This window comes from Heterodontus francisci, chromosome 25 (genome assembly GCF_036365525.1).
Source record: "Heterodontus francisci isolate sHetFra1 chromosome 25, sHetFra1.hap1, whole genome shotgun sequence".
NCBI classification, from domain to species: Eukaryota; Metazoa; Chordata; class Chondrichthyes; order Heterodontiformes; family Heterodontidae; genus Heterodontus; species Heterodontus francisci.
The window spans coordinates 67,118,701-67,137,572 of NC_090395.1; the positions used below are offsets into that span (position 1 = coordinate 67,118,701).

At 44.6% G+C, this 18,872-nt stretch overlaps 1 protein-coding gene across 11 annotated transcripts in view; it reads right to left on the reverse strand.

The window, feature by feature from the left end:
- plekha6 (pleckstrin homology domain containing, family A member 6) overlaps window positions 1-18,872 on the reverse strand; it is a 307,598-nt gene that overhangs the window by 93,181 nt on the left and 195,545 nt on the right. For all 11 annotated transcript variants that reach the window (XM_068057421.1, XM_068057422.1, XM_068057423.1 and 8 more), the window contains 3 exons: window positions 5,493-5,576; window positions 1,984-2,119; window positions 342-446 (listed from right to left, as the gene is read on the reverse strand). In XM_068057421.1, coding sequence (XP_067913522.1) covers window positions 342-446; window positions 1,984-2,119; window positions 5,493-5,576 — 325 coding nt within the window. The remainder of the gene's footprint in view (window positions 1-341; window positions 447-1,983; window positions 2,120-5,492; window positions 5,577-18,872) is intronic.

Genomic DNA, 18,872 nt, shown 5'->3' on the forward strand with positions numbered 1-18,872 from the left:
TCCGGCCATTGTGTGCTGCCATGTGTTTAGGTTGCCATAGTGTAATTATTTGAGCAGCGCCATCTTTAATCCTGGCAGCTGCCTGACGTCGCAGACTGTGTCGTTTTTGTGGCACAGGCTGCATTTGTGCATGTGCCATTGCAGCGCCACCTGGTGGTGGTGTTGTCAGCAAACGCAGCCTTTCTGTTCAGTGTTATTGTAATATTAGTGGAAGACACTAATTTTAAATGGGCTATCGTTGCTGTTAGAGTAATGCGGACTGCAAGCTTGTGCCCCTGTACCCCAATGTGCAGGCAATTTCTCCCCATTGCTAGGTCAGTCCAACAGGAGTTATACTGCACCTGCTTATACAGCCAGCCACGCTTCAGAACATTGGCTTTTGGATTCCTCTTCATTGAGTTTGACCTCTTTCCAAAGGCAGCATTCTTCTTTGATGACCTGGAAGTCTGTTAAGAGATGGTATTAAAACAATCGGGTCAACAAGTTGATGCCACACTGGCATCAATAGAAAGAAAGAAATGTGCTCCCTCATTTTCCAAGGGGCACAACTAATAAAGACCTTAAGCATAAAGGAAACTTAAACTAAATAAAAAATATTACACCTCTTATCTGTGACACACTCCAGTCCCTGCAGTGCCCACTGTTTGCAAAAGGCCTCAAGTATACTGGCAGACAGCTACAGACACCCAGCGCAGACAAGACCATGGAAAAGAGACAGGCAACCAGAGTGGCCAACCCACCTACCCTCCCACCCCCATCCAACCTTGACCTATAGATGACCATCCTGGCCAGGTCTAGGAGCAGACCCACAAAGAGGTGCCCATCCCCTGACACACCGGGTGCTGCTGTGGTTTAATCTAGAAATGGTGACTGCAAGATGGGAGATACACAGTCGACATCAGCCTATACCACAGAATACATCGGGAAATGTCCCAGAAGAATTGACCCAGAATAAACTCCCTTCTCTGGAATGCTGTTCCTCTATCCTCTGGAGGTTAAAAAAAAAAGCTGGGCTCCAAGTTTCTTGGAACTCAGTCTGGGTGGCTGTGCTGGGTTTACACCAGCCAGTGCTGACGCTGCCAGAGTTTAGGGAGTCAGGAGCAAGAGAAAATAGGCACAAGTGCCACTGTTAGCGTATTTCTAGTGTCTGACTGACCTAAGTGGTTAGAAAGTTCAGAGCTCGCCTATCATTTAGGGGAAGTTCCCCATGACCCAACCCCCCCCGATCCCTGCCATGCTCTCCACCTCTTCCTGTGTAAGGGGTATGACATGTTTTATTTTTAATTAAGCCTTCTCTTTGGGTCTGTTGTAGAATAACTGACAGAGATTGTTTGATATGATCAGTCAACAACTCCATTATCATTGTATCAATATCGCATAGAGCGATGGAAAAACATGAGACTCTGGTGCAGTCGAGACACACCCAGTACTGCATGCACAGCAAAACAGGCATTCGGTGCCTTAAATCGTATCCTCGTATCGGGAGAAAACCTCTGATCTGTAATCATCTGTGGATATATTCCTCACTTCCACATTCGGTTCCAAAAAGCAAGTTAAATTAGGTCATCTGTGAAATTGGAGGCCACTAACCAGCTACTCAAGATGCATAACCTACTTACTAAAATCTGATAAATGTGCCAGTTCCAATAGGATGCTGAGTATTTACGCTCAATTATAATGTGCTGTACATTTATAAATTGTTCACACAGTTTAGAGAGATCATGTTTCAGATCGATATGGATCGAGCTTTATGACACCCCAGAAATGGGGAGTGGAGATGCGGAAAGGAAGGACTGGTATTAGTTGAACCAGTTTCAGGTACAGAGACAAGGTTGTCCATCAATGGCCACTTGTTCTTTTGATGGTAGCTTCACCCTCTCAACTGATAGGTGAATGTGCGTCTGTATTCTAAGATCGTGCCATATTCACCCTCCCATCTACAGGTGAACATGTGCCTGTACTATAGTGAAGCGCCATGCTTACCCTGACTGCCTGTTCCTGAGAGGCTTCAGAAACCAAGGTGTGATTGGACATCTCACTGGCAATGCTGGTTGGGCGCTGCCCCCCTCCTCCTTCACCTCGCACTCCTCCTGCCCGGTTTGACATGTTCGACATTGGTCTGAAACAACAAATGCAACAGTGTTAGAGAGAGAATGAAAATACAGGGAGAATTCCCAGATACTGATTTATTGTTGTGCATGTGTTGAATTTGTGTTCGTGGTGTACCTGTACACACTATTATCTGCACGTGTTGTGTTACTTTAGTCCTAAAGGACCATAGGCAGCTCTGCCCATTACAGAGAGATAGCTGGTCATGTACAGCTTGAAGGTCATCACCCCTCGAGTGTGGAGCAAGGCAAGAAGGCAGGCCTCTATGAGCTGATATGGGGAAAATGAACCCATGCTGTTAGCGTCTTTCTGCATCACACTCCAGCCGTCTAGCCAACTGAGCTAACATCTGGTATACACATACATGTAGTATGTGTTGGATACATGTGTGTTATATCGGTATGTTATGAATTGTATCTGTATATGTGGTTTTCTATGCTAAACCAAACAGGTTATGATCTCTGGTTCAAGGCTTTTGAATTAAGACAAGCCAAAAAGAATTGAAATAAAGAGGTATCTGAAATTTTTGTGAATCCTCTCCCATTCCATTTATAAATCTAGAATCAAAGATGCTAGTCACAGAGTGCCTGTTGTGCTGAAGGTAGATTGCTGGAATTTAATCTTCTGTTCCCATAATGGCTTTTGAGTAATTTAGCCCCATGATTTCACACAGACAGAGGGAATATTTCCTCACTGTGTCTCCTCCCACATTCTCTCTACTTCAAAAACACCTACAGACACTTTCTTTTTCAAACACTTTGCCGAAGATTGGTCAGATTACAGAATTTACAGCAAATTCACATTCCAAAAACTCCGTCTTTCGAATGTGAGGTTAAACCTAACTTTTACATCTACCCTCTGGTGGTTGTAAAATAATCCCATGGCAGTGTTTCTGAGAGGAGCCGGGGAGTTCTCTGTGGTGCCCTGGCCAATATTTATCCCTCAATCAACATCACTGAAACAGATCATCCAGTCCTTATCGTGTTGCTGTTTGTGGGATCTTGCTGCGCCCAAATTGGCCTCTGCATTCCCTACATGACAACAGTGACTACACTTCAAAGTACCGCATTAGTTGTCAAGCGCATTGAGACATCGTGAGGTCATGAAAGGCGCTATCCAAATGTGAGTCTTTCTTATAAATACTAGCATGGGATCTTTTATGTCTCCGTGATAGGGCAGACTGCGCCTTGGTTTAGTGTTGCATCTCAAAGATCCAGCAGTCTCAGTAGTGCGCTGGGAATTTCAGCCCAGATTTTGTATTGAGACTTAAACCCATAACCTTCTGACTCAGAGGCGAGAGTGCTATCGATCAGGCCACGGCTGGGCCAATTGCCCCACTTCTTTGCTCGGCTAAGCTGTAAAGCAGCATCTTCACGTCAACAAAAAAATTAATTCTAGTCAACAAAACTTCCAAGTTCTTCTGAAAGCCAATGTAACAATTTGAATTATTGTTGGTGTATGAGTGTAATGATCTGATGTACAATTCTAGGTCTCCCAGAGTCTCTTAGTGCACAAACCGGCGCCAGTAAATAAAAATATTCATATTTCATTATCGCCTTCTGGTTGAGAACATTATCCAAGAGTCTGAAAGGATGAGCTTCTTGGCTCTGTCTCACAGCATGTCTGTCAATAGTTATTTATTGAGACCAGCACTGTTACCAAGGACAGTGAACTACCAGCATTGGGTTTAACATGCGCACACACCCGTTTCCCATTTACAGCTAGTGAATGTGACAAATAGAGAGGCTTGTGATGAATAGGAAATCCCTTACATCTCAGATTAGATGGAGTCTTCGTATTTTTGGAACTCTCTCAGAACTAGCGCACGCCTACAAAATTCTGCTGGCTGCTAAAACCATTCTGGCTGAATTGACAATAGCACCAGGAAAATCGCAGAGACAAAGGAGGTAATTTTAATTTAAGCTGCCCATTGGAAAGCCAATGTGATCAGGTGCAACACTGGTTTTAGACTCTGTCCAATTTTACTCGCCACTTAATACTGTAATACTGGGCAGTGGAGTGCAAAACTGGTGTTCCACCCGATCCCTGGGTTTCTCGTTACCAAGCACAGTGAACTACCAGCATTGGGTTTAACATGCGCACACACCCGTTTCCCATTTACAGCTATCAGTGTGACAATACCTCATCTATCAGTGTGTTTTGTTCCAGAGAGGCTTCTTCGATTCCAAAGAAGCTTTACAACTAGGTAACAAATGAATTTCTATCTAGCACCTACATGGTGGGCTGCAGCTGGTTTGGGGTTTTGATTAGGCGCTTTTGGAAATATTTCCTACTGGCTGCAGGCATAATTATTAATCAATCAGAAAGATTGCATTTGGAGACACTTTTGGAAAGTGCAGCTGATCCACCATCAACTGTATCACACTCGCATCCAATGTCAAAATAACCCAATATGGGCCTCAGTCTTTCAGATGGGTTCCTCAAAGTAAACAACAACTTGCATTTATATAGTGCCTTAACATAGTAAAACGTCCCAAGGCTCTTCACAGGAGCAATTATCAAACAGAATTTGACACCAGTCCCCTATAAGGACAGATTAGGGCAGATGACAAAAAGCTTGGTCAAGGAGGTAGGTTTCAAGGAGTGTTTCAAAAGGTGAGAGGGGTAGAGAGGCAGGACGGTTTTGGGAGGGAATTCCAGAGTTTGGGACCCAGGCAGCTGAAGGCACGGCTGGCGATGGTGGAGCAATGAAAATCATGATTGCGCAAGAGGCCAGACTTAAACAAATATTCCTAGCTTTTGTAATTAACGATCAATTTGAGCAGCAACATTTCTGAGCAGCTGTACGCTTGAAAATAAATGCGAGTAAGGAGTAAAGACGAAAATTTTGACCCTTATTAGACGTGTCAAAGTCCAGTTCAGCAATTGAATCCAGCAAGGAGCTGATTCATACAGAACAGGAAGGTTCTATATTTGATTGTTCAAGTCTGTGCTAAGTTAACTGATCTCAAATGGGGCAACAGCTACAAGTGCCTCTGCTGTCGGGAGAAGATAAATAACAATATCAGCCAGGATCAGGATCAGCTCAGTTCATTAGACACAGACACTCGCTGTGAAGACCCGCTTGTGACCAATTATATTTCGACAGGGTAGTGGAGGGTAATTAGACCCCATTGAATTAGAGCCTTCAGGAGATGGGGAGAGAGAAGGGCAACCAGGACCCATGGAACCAAACCCATCCAGGAGATGAGGACAGAGATGGCAATTAGGTCCCATGGAACTCAACCCTTTCAGATCAGGGCAGAGAGACAGAAACCAACACCCATTGAACCAGATCCCCATAGCAGGAGAACAGAGGTGGGGTGGGGGGGGGGGGGGGGGGGAGCTGAAAGATGGAGAGAAATAGGTCACGAGAGACTTACTTGTCTTCCAGTTTGAAGATGCAGTTCTCGACGGGCACGACCCCTGTCACTGGGTTCTGGAACGTGGTAGTTCTTTCATTGTGACTGAAAAGTAATAGAACAGATTGAGCATTGATGCTTTACACTCAGGGTTTATAAGTGCACTTTGTGGTCAACAACTCTGAAAGTTTGGGAACTCTGATGCTATTATTCATGAGGATGTGTCTGACTCTTTTTGTCATCAGCAGGACTGAAACAACTTTCCACCTGAAGTTGAGCGGGCAGGAATATGAGCTGCACCAACTCTTTTGCTGGTGCAAAGGCTTAATGGGAAAAAGGCCACAGTCTAAGGCCCTCCTGCCATAGTACACCAAGGGGCTGGAAACCATGTAAAACCCCTCGGGCTGGATGCATCAGAAAATGTTTGACATGAAATGTAAATTGTAAATATAACCTGGAATTGTAAATGTAGTCAGACACCTCAGAGTATCACGCACTGCATTGAAAGGAATTGAACTGCACTGCACGATATGTAATATCAATTTCAACTGTCACTTTTACAAATGTTATGAATCAGATTTTTTTGGAAAAGGAACTCTGCCATTGGTGTCAATCAGCAGCCACAACTAGCTGCAGGAGAATGACACGCCCTTCAATTTTCCCCGAGAAAGGATGTATGGCCTTCCACAACACCTCCCTTTTAAATAACAGGAAAAAAGAAGCCCGTCAGGTTGTCTAACCTGCAACACTGCACTCTTTCTTTCTTTCTTTTGGGCCTCCTTATCTCGAGAGACAATGGATACGTGCCTGGAGGTGGTCAGTGGTTTGTGAAGCAGCGCCTGGAGTGGCTATAAAGGCCAATTCTGGAGTGACAGGCTCTTCCACAGGTGCTGCAGAGAAATTTGTTTGTTGGGGCTGTTGCACAGTTGGCTCTCCCCTTTCGCCTCTGTCTTTTTTCCTGCCAACTACTAAGTCTCTTCGACTCGCCACAATTTAGCCCTGTCTTTATGGCTGCCCGCCAGCTCTGGCGAATGCTGGCAACTGACTCCCACGAACACTGCACTACTCTAGCACAATATGGTGAAATAGCAGTCCCACTCGGCTGACAGAAGCATGTTGGAGCAAAGCTTCAGTCCGCCAACAAAGCCAGCCCAATACGCTATCTCCAGTTGTGTGACGGGGTTCATTATCATATTTGATCAGGAGACTTGAGCAGAAAAGTCCAGTTTGACACTCCAGTGCAGTACTGAGGGAGTGCTGCACTGTCGGAGGTTCCGTCTTTCAGATCAGTCATTAACCTGAGGCCCTGTCTGCCTTCTAAGGAGGACATGATCCCAAGGGACTATTTCAAAGAAGAGCAGGGGAGTTCTCCCCGGTGTCCTGACCAATATTTATCCCTCAATCAAAATCACAAAAAAATAAATATCTGATCATTACCACATTGCTGTTTGTGGGATCTTGCTACACACAAATCGGCTGCTGCATTTCCTATTTTACAACAATGACTACACTTCAAAAATACTTCATTGGCTGTCACTTCGGGATCATAAATGGTCATAAAAGGGATTAAAAATGCAAGTCTTTCTTTGGGGCAGGTGGCCCACACTTAATGATAACACATCTGAGACGCCTCCTCTAATCTACTGGCATAACTTGAGTGGCATCCACCTTGCAATATAGAGACGCTGAGACCCTACCTAGGTAGAGGATAAATAAAGGTCTTTTCCTTTGTTCCTTCAGCTCCTCGGAGGAACTAAGGGCTTGGATCGCTCCAGGGTAGATTTAGAGTTGCCAACCCTCCACGATTGCCCGGGAGACTCCAGCACTAAACGATTAATCTCCTGAGCAACTGCTTCACCCAAACCCAGGAGAAAAATCAGAGAGGCGTTAAAAAAACTTTTTTTTTCATTGAACACTTTCATTAATTAGTTATCTAGATATTGGGTAAAACGTTATTTGACCGGGAGGTGGGGGAGATCACATAATAAAGCCTGCAGGAGTATGTCCAATTAGAGTTGGTGACACTACATGGAGTACCTTTGTTTGCTGGGACCTTTAATTCGGCCATGAACGAAACTCTCACCAAGCCCCTGATGGCTGGGACAAATCGGAGCTAAAGAGGAGGAATTTCCAGGCTAGCCAGAAAACTGCTCCAAACATGCCCCCTTGATGAAGACTCACTCAGCCCCTCAGTCAAAATCCACGACTGTACTTAAATGAGTAGAAACACAGCAGAACCAGGTTCTGTCCCAAATTTCTGCCCCACACCCCACCACCCCTCTCCCATTTCCATGTAGAAATCCCCTTTTCCACCCTCCCCCAACATCTTTAACTTACTGGAGTTCCAGTTCCCGTTCAATATATTAGAGTCGGCAAATCGCATGAATGATTAAACACAGCTCAATAAACAAGGTCGCACATTGGTCTGCTCTACACTGCCCAGGACTGTGTGCTGCTCTCAAATCAACTGATATTCAGGGCAAACATTTTTAAATCATCCATAAATAAACAGACTGACATGTCGCAAGAACACAATCATGTTTAGCAACAGAGAAAAGCTACCTGTCCAAGAAATCTGCCTCTTTTTCGGTGATTTAACTCACCAACCCATATTGTCTTCCTCTCCATTAATCCCTTTTTTTCTAGAAACATATATAATTAATTCTGAACCCATTCATGCTGTCTGCTTCAATAGACTTTCAACAGCAACAATAACAACAACTTGCATTTATATAGCACCTTTAATGTAGTAAAACATCCCAAGGCATGTCACAGAACGGTTATCAGACAAAAGTTGAAATGGAGTCACATAAAGAGATATTAGGGCAGGTGATCAAAAACTTGGTCAAAGAGATAGGCTTTAAGAAGCTACATAAAGAAGGAGAGAGAGGTGCAGAGTCGGAGAGGTTTCGGAAGGGAATTCCAGAGCTTAGGGCCTAGGCAGCTGAAGGCATGGCTGTCAATGGTGTAGCAATTAAAATCTGGGATGTGCAATAGGCCAAAATTAGAGGGGCACAGAGATCTTGGAGGGTTATGAGGCTGGAGGATGTTACAGAGATGGGGGTAGGGTCAAGGCCATGGAGGGATTTGAACACAAGGATGAAAATCTAAAAAAAAAAATCAAGACATGGCCAGGCACCAAAGTAGGTCAGTGACGTCTGCCTGGTTTCTCATCGTCACTCCTAAGCTCCACATTTTTTAACTCACGTTCCTTGGAATCTGCTTCTGTTGAGTCAGCATCAGAGACTAACATCCATTACTTCACCCACAGGGGCAGGGTGAAGAGGCAGGTCCCCAAATTTACCTCAGCCGGGAGGGGAATTGAACCTGCATTGTTGCCGTTGTTCTGAATCACATGCTAGTCAACTGAGCTAATCTGAACCCTTCACAGTGTTAAACACTTCCACCGGCTAAACTTCATCAATCTCCTTTGCAATCTTCAAATCATCAGTAAATCTTCCTCTATTCCAAAGAGAGAGAGTCCAAAGTCCTTAACCTTTGCATATAACTTAAATTTCTGATACCTGGAGTCGTTGTTGTTGCATATTCCTGTATCTCATCAAGAAGAATGATATGTTTCCTGTAATGTGTGACTGGAACTGCACACTCTTGTTATGTGACAAAACCAAATAAGTCATCGGTCCTTGCTTACGTGAGCCAGTGTCTCACTCTTGACCCACTTGCTGGGGAGGCAGGTTAAGCTGAAACCATCCCATCAGCCATCAAACTGTTGGAAACCCAGAGATTCGAACCAGATGCTTTTTCTTTTTAACACTGTGAGTTATAATACGGAATGCTCTGTCTGAAAGGGTGGAGGAAGCAGATTCAAGAGTAATTTTCAAAAGGGAATTGGGATATATGCTTAAAATGGAAAAAATTAATAGAGCTACTGGGTAAGAACTAGGAGCAGTGGGACTGGCCTCCTTCTGCGCGCTATGATTCTTTAACATAGGAACATAGAAACATAGAAAATAGGAGCAGGAGTAGGCCATTCAGCCCTTCGAGCCTGCTCCACCATTCATTATGATCATGGCTGATCATCCAACTCAGTAACCTGTTCCCACTTTCCCCCCATATCCTTTGATCCCTTTAAACCCAAGAGCTGTATCTAACTCCTTCTTGAAAACATACAATGTTTTGGCCTTAACTGCTTTCTGTGATAGCAAATTCCACAGGTTCACCACTCTCTGGGTGAAGAAATTTCTCCTCATCTCAGTCCTGAAAGGTTTACCCTGTATCCTTAGACTATGACCCCTGGTTCTGGACTCCCCCACCATCGGGAACATCCTTCCTGCATCTGCCCTGTCAACTACTTTCTGGGACTTTATTCTCTGGAGTTTAGAGGAATGAGAGGTGATCTCATTCAAACATACAAAATTCTTACATGGCTCGACAGGGTAGATGCAGGGGGGATGTTTCTCCTGGCTGGGAAGTCTAGAACCACGGGACACAGTCTCAGAATAAGGGCAGGCCATTTAGGACTGAGATGAGGAGGAATTTCTTCACTTAGAGGGTGGCGAATCTTTGAAATTCTCTGTCCCAGAGGGCTATGGAGGCTCAGTTACTGAGTACGACCAAAACTGAGATCGAAAGATTTCTACACATTAAAAGCATCAAGGGGATAGTGCAGGCAAATGGTGTTGAAGTAGATGATCAACCATGATCTCATTGAATGGCGGAGTGGGTTCGATGGGCTGAATGGCCTACTCCTGCTCCTATTTCTTACATTATGTTTTTATGTTCTCGGCATTCCAGAAGGACCAAGTTCTTTTCCCTAGTGAGTCGAGCCTCCCAACCCACCCCCTCTCACCAAACTAATCAGATACAGAGAGATGAGGATCAAAAACACTGTTCTAAACAAAATGTCAGACGTCACTGTTCATCATTTCAGGTGCTGTGGTGGATCATTACCTGAGTAACAATAGCTACCAGCTCAAGAACAAGGTGCAACGACTGTATCCAATGCAGAAGCAGACTCCTTTGAAATACCAGCCTTGTTTTGTTTCGTCTCAGCTTCAGATAAAAATCCACTGCGCTAAATGAATGCCTTAAACGTCTCCAAAAATAGCATTACTTCGACAATTCTGGCAAGAGATGCAGAATGGGTGGCCTACAGACTTGGAATAAAATGCTGCCTTGCAAACCAACAATTCCTGATGCACAGGTCACTTCTCTTGAACTGAAAGAATGGCAGGAATATTTTCTCTGCAATATCAAAAAAAAAAAATTTGCATTCCCCAAAATTATAATTCAGAGCATCCAGCGACTGGAAGGCTCTGCACAGTTGTTATAAAGAGGAAGCATCTCTCCAAATATGGATGAGTAAACGGCTGGAATGAATGGTACCGAGTGCTACTCTGTCGCCCCTTTGCCAGTACAATCCTTACCATTGGCTGCTTCAGTGACTCTACCATAAAGCTTCACGCGTGTTCCTTCATTCCATAAACATCTCTTCCATACCCACTTGCTTCTGTAACACTGATAGCAATCATCAACCTCCAGCACGAGGCATCAAAGGTACTTTCATGAATAAAACAATCATCATCAGGTTACACAGCCCTAGCTGGGTTGCTTAGTTTGTTACTGCGTGTCTCAGGTATCATCAGCAGGCGGGGAGTCAAAGTCCTGTCGTCACCCTCTCAATGTGGGGTACATCCCAGCTAAACGCTATCCTGTCCTAAAAGCATGCACTTTCTAATGGATGTCACTGGATGACAGACAGGAAACCCTAGTTGATTTTCCCCCTTCCTCAGCTCATGGTCAATTGTACCATCCTGGAATATTGTGTGCAGTTTTGGTCTCCTTATCTGAAGAAGGATGTTCTTGCTATAGAGGGAGTTTACCAGACTGATTCCTGGGATGGTGGGACTGACGTATGAGGAGAGATTGAGTTGGTTAGGATTATATTTATTGGAGTTCAGAAGAGTGAGGGGGGGGATCTCATAAAAACCTATAAAATTCTAACAGGACTTGACAGGGTAGATGCAGGAAGGATGTTCCCGATGGTGGGGGAGTCCAGAACCAGGGGTCATAGTCTCAGGATACGGGTTAAACCTTTCAGGACTGAGATGAGGAGAAATATCTTCACCCAGAGAGTGGTGAGCCTGTGGAATTCGCTACCACAGAAAGCAGTTGAGGCCAAACCATTATATGTTTTCAAGAAGGAGTTAGATATAACTCTTGGGGCGAAAGGGACCAAAGGATATGGGGGGGGAAAGCGGGAACAGGTTACTGAGTTGGATGATCAGCCATGATCATAATGAATGGCAGAGCAGGCTCGAAAGGCCGAATGGCCTACTCCTGCTCCTATTTCCTATGTTTCTATGTTTCTATCCTGACTGCTGCCACAGTTGTTTTCATCTGCATGCCCCAGGAATCAAATCTGGGGTCTTTCAGTCCAGATGGCTTTGAAACAGACCAGGCCATTTGGTGGAGCTTGAAAATAAAAAGGTTAGATTCATAGAATCATTGAACAATGCAGCGCAGGAGACCCTTCAGCCCATCGTGTCTGTGCTGACTTTTTAAAAGCGTTCTCCGATTGGTCCCATTCTCCTGTCCTTTCCTCATGTCCTGCAAATTTTCCCCCTTGAAATATTTATCCACCTCCCTTTAGAAATTTATTAACAAATCTGCATCCAACACCCTTTCAAGCAATCCATTCCAGATCATAATAACTCGTGTAAAATAAGTGTCGCCCCACTGGTTCTTTTACTAAATATCTTAATACACATAATAAAAGAGCACATGCCTGGTGTGAGTGGAACCCTTGGGTCCATTCCAAATTCAAAACACTGCTTTGCGTTTTTGGGATGAGGACCCAATCTCTTCTGCCAAGCTGCACTCAGCTTGATGGCTTCAAGTTAGCTTTGATTCTTGTCAAACAGAATTGCAACACAGGAGACAACACAAGCAGCCTCGTAGGGACTCACACGATTAACTTTCAAAAGTGTCTGCAAGACGAAAGAATGTCTCTGTTATCTCTCCCTCATGTTCTGTTCTCTCCCTCGATGCAGTTTCTGTAAAACCTTCTGGTGTATTCATTGTTTCGTAAAAAGAGTAGATCAGCACATTAGCTACAACCAAAATATCTCCAGCAATCATGTGAATCCTACCACTGTACATTAAGCAATCTTTGATGAGGTCCTCAAGCACCTCTCATTCCAGCCTAATGATCAAGAACATTATTTGTGATATAATAGTCCTGCTTTCCCATTTCCCATGTTTCTCTTTAGTCACACATCTAAGCCCCGTCAACCTGAAGCTAACAAGCCTTGACATTTCCAAAACTATATATTCACAAACTAAGCTGTCAGCCACGGTTCAGTGGTAGCACTCCCAGCTCTCTGCCAGATAGCTGCGGGTTCAGGCCCTGCTCCAGAGATGTAAACACATAATCCAGGTTGACACCTCAGTACAGTACTGAAGGAGTGCTGCACTGTCAGAGATCCCATCTTTCAATCGAGGCCCCGCCTGGTCTCATGGAGGATATTAAAGATCGCAATGCACTATTTGAAGAAGAGTAAGGGGATTTTTTCCAATAATTATCCCTTAACTAACATCACTAAAACAGGTTATTTAGTCATTATCTCATTGTTGTTAATGGGACCTTGCTATGCACAAAATTGGCTGTTGTGTTTCCCAGATTACAGCAGTGACTATTCTTAAAAAACAATTTATTTTCTGTAAAGCTGTATAGGACGTACTGAGGTCATGAAAGATACTGTACAAATGCTGGTCTTTCTTTCTTTAAATGTATTTACAGAACTTCTTTATTCAGCAGGACATCTATGTTTTCAGTGTCTGTACAGGAGAAGGATCACGACCCTACACAAGTTGTTATGTCTCAAATGTCCTGGCCAATATTTAACCTTCAACCAGCATTACTAAAAAACATAGATTATCAGGTCAATACTGTTTGTGGGATAGTGCTGTGCGCAACTTGGCTGCTCTTCTTCAAAATAACGTCATGGGATCTTTTACATCCACCCGAGAGCCCAGACGGGCCTGGGTTTAACATCTCATTCGAAAGCCAACATTTCTGACAGAGCAGCACACTCTTACTACTGTCAGCCTCGAATTGTGCTCAAGTCTCTGGAGGGGGGACTTGAACCTTCTGACCCAGAGGTGAGATTGCCAGCATTTGAGCCATGGGTGACACCTCAAAGATTTCAACTGAGGTAGTCATACACAATCTGCTACCAATAATACTCTATTTGAAGTTAATTTAGCCGTATCTGTATCAGATTAAACAACACCTGGCAATTCTTGGGATTCAATGATCAAGGCAGCAATGTCTTACTCCCAATAGCAGGCCTCCCGTTAAACCCAAGAGCCAGTAAAGGGAACAACGGACTCCCATGTCAAGAAATGCAGGATAGGCCAGCTGCCATCGTGATTCTCACCTCACTATGAGAGCAAAGACAACAGCAATGGAAGAAAATCTGGAAGCTACTATGGAAGAAGGGGAAGGGGACAGAGATGCAGGTGAGAAAGACTGGGGCACTTTCATAATTTAGATGCAGAATGAGCAATGTGGAAGACATGGAGAGGGTGGGGAAATCTCAGAGCCACAGAGGGAGGGTAAGCAAGATGTCAATGATGCATAGAAAGACAATCAGTTGTGGCTTAATTTAAGCCCAGCGCTTGGATTGCCCTCCCCGCCCCCCCAACCATCAATCACTTGTACCACCTATAATTGACAGACACTAAACTAGCCAGTTCTGCAGTGACACGTATTAACCTGTGTCCCTATTGACGACACTGTTGTCCTTGGATTTCAGTGAAGTGTACTGGGTGTGGCTGTTTTGGTGTGATCACATCCACATGGTATGTGATCAACACTAAGCAGTGCAATTAATAGTAGATGTTCATTCAAATGTCAGTTCTGTCTGGAGACATTATTTGGATGTCTGGTCCATCACTGGTAGTGGCAATGGTGGGGGATTGAAGGAAAGAGGGTCTGGTATAATGAAATAAGAGTAGCACACAGTAAGTGTTTCATACACTATGAAAATGCATTAGCTCAAGTCTAGTTTTTCCTTTAGGATACTGATACCAATATGCAAGAATAAGGATTGCAGAAGGATAGTCATTTTTCAACAATGTCAGATTTATGAAGCCGTGCTTTGTAACCCATGCCAAGATGAGAATTATTTTGAGTCAACGCCCATGTTGTAAATACTTGCATCATGGGGTCATAGATTTCTGTTCCCATCACTCTCAGCACAATAATTTCCTTCACTTTAAAATATCAAATATGACATGTTCGATCAGGTCTGTGAATCACTTCTTCATTCCAACAGGGTACGCTTTGTGCCAGTAAGTGAGAAAGTGAAAGGTAGTTGAGAATTGGGCCATGATGTGAACCTCCAGGCAATCCCTGTCCTATGCAACACTGTCAGACATGCTGCGGCTCATTGGAAAACACGGGCTAACTGCTCACCATCCCGCCATGCATGGATGGCCTGCCAGTACCATCAACTAGATGCCCAATCCAGTCAGTGTGATGCAGCAACAACTTGCATTTACATTGTGCCTATAATGTCATAAAACATCCCAGGGCACTTCACAAGAGCATTATCAGAGGCATTTTGACACCAAGCCACATAAATAGCAATTAGGACAGTGGTCAAAGAGGTAGGTTTTAAGGAGCATCTTAAAAGGAGGAGGCAGGGAGCTCCAGAGCTGAGGCCCAGGAAGCTGTCGGCATGGCCACCAAAAATAACGCAATGGAAATTGGGGACACACAAGAAGCCAGAATTGGAGGAAGCACAAAGATCTTGGAGGACTCTAAGAGGTTACAGAGATATGATTCGAACTAAGGGTTAAGTGTGGGTTTGTACTTTAGCAGATAAGTTTTATACAGAATTGATCAATGGGCCCAAAACAGATACAGATTTTTTATACAGTTCCAATAAAAGTTATGCTAGTTCAAACATGAGTAACTCCTTGTTCCAAGTTGCATCTAGCTCAAACCATCTAAATCTTGCCCATCCAAGTGACTAGCCCAGTTTTACATCCTTTAATACTAAATTATAGTGGTCATCTAACTTTATTGGAAATAGCAGAGATGGATGGACTGTGCTGGATAGAAACAATGGGTAGACTAACACAGACTTCATTAGTAAAATGAAAGCTGCTGTAAAGCTATAAAAATGATAAACATCTTGCCAGGAATGGTACAATACTCTTGATTTGATTAAGTACATGCGAAGTGGTAAGAGGTAGGTTCAGACCCTTTGCTTCTCTTCAACCAAGCTTTTATCACCTGCCCTAATGTCTCTTTCTTTGCCTCGGCGATGATTTTTTTCTGATTAAGCGCCTTTGAATGTTTTAAGTTAAAGGCACTATAAAAATGCAAGTTGTTGTTGTAAGTTAACTTAGCCATCCTTCCTATTTCTGGAAAAAGCAGACACAAACTGTACTTTTTCAATTTGACAAAACTTACTGGGAGTGGAATCAATACAAGCTGCAATTGTTGGCACAAAGCCTACAGAATAGCCAGAGGCACAGGCAACCGTTTCATAGGTGTCTAGGCAACCAGAGTCTTTGCGGTTTGGCAACTTGGCTTAAGATTATAACACATCAGAAAACAAACATCAGTCCAGTCATAAAACAGTCAGACAACAATATGCCAAGGCTCCTTTCTCAGCACCTTCCAAACTCACTGCCTCTACCACCTAGAAGGACAAGTGCAGCAGATGCATGGGACCACCACCACCTGCAAGTTCCCCTCCAAGTCACACACCATCCTGACTTGGAAGTATATCGCCATTCCTTCACTGTCGCTGGGTCAATATCCTGGAACTCCCTTCCAAACAGCACTGTGGGTGCACCTACACCACGTGGACTGCAGCGTTTCAAGAAGACGGCTCACCACCACCTTCTCAAGGGCAATTAGGGATGGACAACAAATGTTGGCCTTGCCAGCAATGCTCACATCCCACGAAAGAATATAAAAAGATAACCATCAAGCTTCATGTAGCTAAGTACAAGGTCGTCTCGTAGCAACTTATATGATTCCGAGAATATCAACTAAAATAGTTCCCACCAAGAACCAAAATTTTAAAGTATCATCAATGTGTAAGAAGACAGGGAGACAGGGAGGGAACTGGAGGGAGACCGGGAGGAAGACTGCGAGGGAGGCTGGGGGGGAGCCAGAGAGGGAACAGGAGAGAAAAGCATATTGTACCAATTTCTCCATCATTAAAAACCGATAATCCACTTTAATGTGTTTACCCAAAATCACAGTAGCTCTGTAGGTAAAAGCTGTGACGGTGCAAAGCCCACCAGACCAGAAAGTCCCGAATTTGATCTCTGAGCTGTGTTGAGTTAACCGATATCACCAGTAGACAGTTCGATAATTACAAGTGGTCAGGTGAGTGGGAGGGGGGTGGAAATTCAGCTGAGGTTTCCATCCCACTTACTATCCAGCAGCAGGGTGGATTTGGGAGGGATGCCATGCTGATAGTTAATGTCTTGGCTCACACAGGAAGAATTGCCACTTGGGTGATGGTCTATGCCCGTGGAACTTATCCGTGCAAAAGCCAGCGCTTTTTAAAGAGGAGGCAAGTTTGGAATATACATACACTCTGCCATCAACAAGAGAGCCGGACCAACTCTCAGAGTGCTGCTGTCTGAATGGAGAAACAATGATACAAGCTCCAGTGTAGCATGTCACACATACTCACTCAGCACAGGAAGTGTTTCCATGCCAGATGTGTGTCAGCTGTGGCTCAGTTGGTAACTCTCTCACCTCTAACTCGGAAGGTTACGGGTTCAAGTTCCCACTCCAGGACTTAAGCACTAAAATCAAGGCTGATGCACCAGTGCAGTACTGAGGGAGTGCCATCTGTCCTCTCAGGTGCAAGTAAAAGATCCCATGGCACTATTTTGAAGAGGAGCAGGGGAGTTCTCCCCGGTGTCCTGGCCAATATTTATCCCTCAATGAACATCACAAAAACAATCATATCTGCTCATTATTACATTGCTGTTTGTGGGAGCTTGCTGTGCGCAAATTGGCTGCAGTGTTTCCTGTATTACAACATTATAAAAGTATTGCATTGGCTGTGAAGCATTTTGGAACCTGCTGAGATTCTGAAAGGCTCTATATAAATGCAAATCTTCCTTCTTCCACATACAGCTGGCACTGTATATACATCACCCAAGTGAAATTCATGCACGACAAAGTACTTGATCACATAAAATATCTTAGGGCTCAGTGGGAGCGCCAGACCAACCTTACACGAGGCAGCCCCCTAATTAAGCACCAACGCATTCGCCATTCAGTTAAGAACAGCAGGTGGGATCGTGACACAGGTGGTCCAATGAGAGGGCCCACACCACTGGATCGACGGCAGCCCCAATGGGAGAGATGGCAGCTGCTGAGGCTGATAGGTGAGCGCGAGGCTGCCTTGAAATGGAGGTGCCCTCAGATGTCTGCTGAACATGTTTAAGAAAGGAAAGCCTAGAGGTGTTAGGGCAAGTGCGGTTGGGGAAAGGCCTCCACAGGAACAATTATGGTCACAGCCTTTCAGCCACGCAGTTCCAACATTAGTGGTTTGGCAGGAGGCTCCGATGGCCCTCCACCTTGCCACTGGAAGGCCGCCTCCACACAGTCTACAGGCTTCGAACAAAGCAGGGGCGCCCAACCAATGCCAGAAAAGTTCCATCCACATGGGATAGTGGCCCTTGATTGGGGCATTAATTGAGGCTCTTGGCTTCCCTCCTCTGTGGTACGGGCTGCTAATTCCCAGACCTTGAGAAAGTCGGACAGAGGCAGGACAGTATCCGGGGCAGTCCCAACAGAGTTTCCTGCTACTTTCTCACCCACCACCTCCACCCCGCCTCTAAACCTGTCTCCAAGGGGTCGGGAAAATTCAGCCCTTAGTGTCAACTGCTACACAGGTACAGTACACACTGCACTACAGGTTATGGTTCAGTCCTATATACCACCACGTTTCTGTACAGTCTGCTACCATGAGCACACATCGTATGTCACAGACCAACTGTGTAGCTCCTTGTAACAGCTGGATTTTAATATCGGTCAGCTTTTTCAGCATCTGGAAGTGAAGCCAGCTCAGGACAAGCTGCCAGACCTGCTGAGTATTTCCAGCATTTCTTGTTTGTGTTTCAGGACAAGCTGCGTTGGTTATGGAGAGCTGGTATTTCAAATGGTTACAAGTGGCTGTACAAATGACACACGCCAGGGCTGCCCCACTCCTCGACTCTGCTGCTATTAACCACATTGCATTAGTGTAATTTCTACACAGCATGAGACTCTTAGCTCCGACACAGATATAAAGTGAGGAGTCGGCACTGGTGTGTGTGCAGCATCCACGTACACAGAACCTGCCTGCAGGTTAGGCTCGTTAACACAGCACTATCAAAAGCATGCAGAAT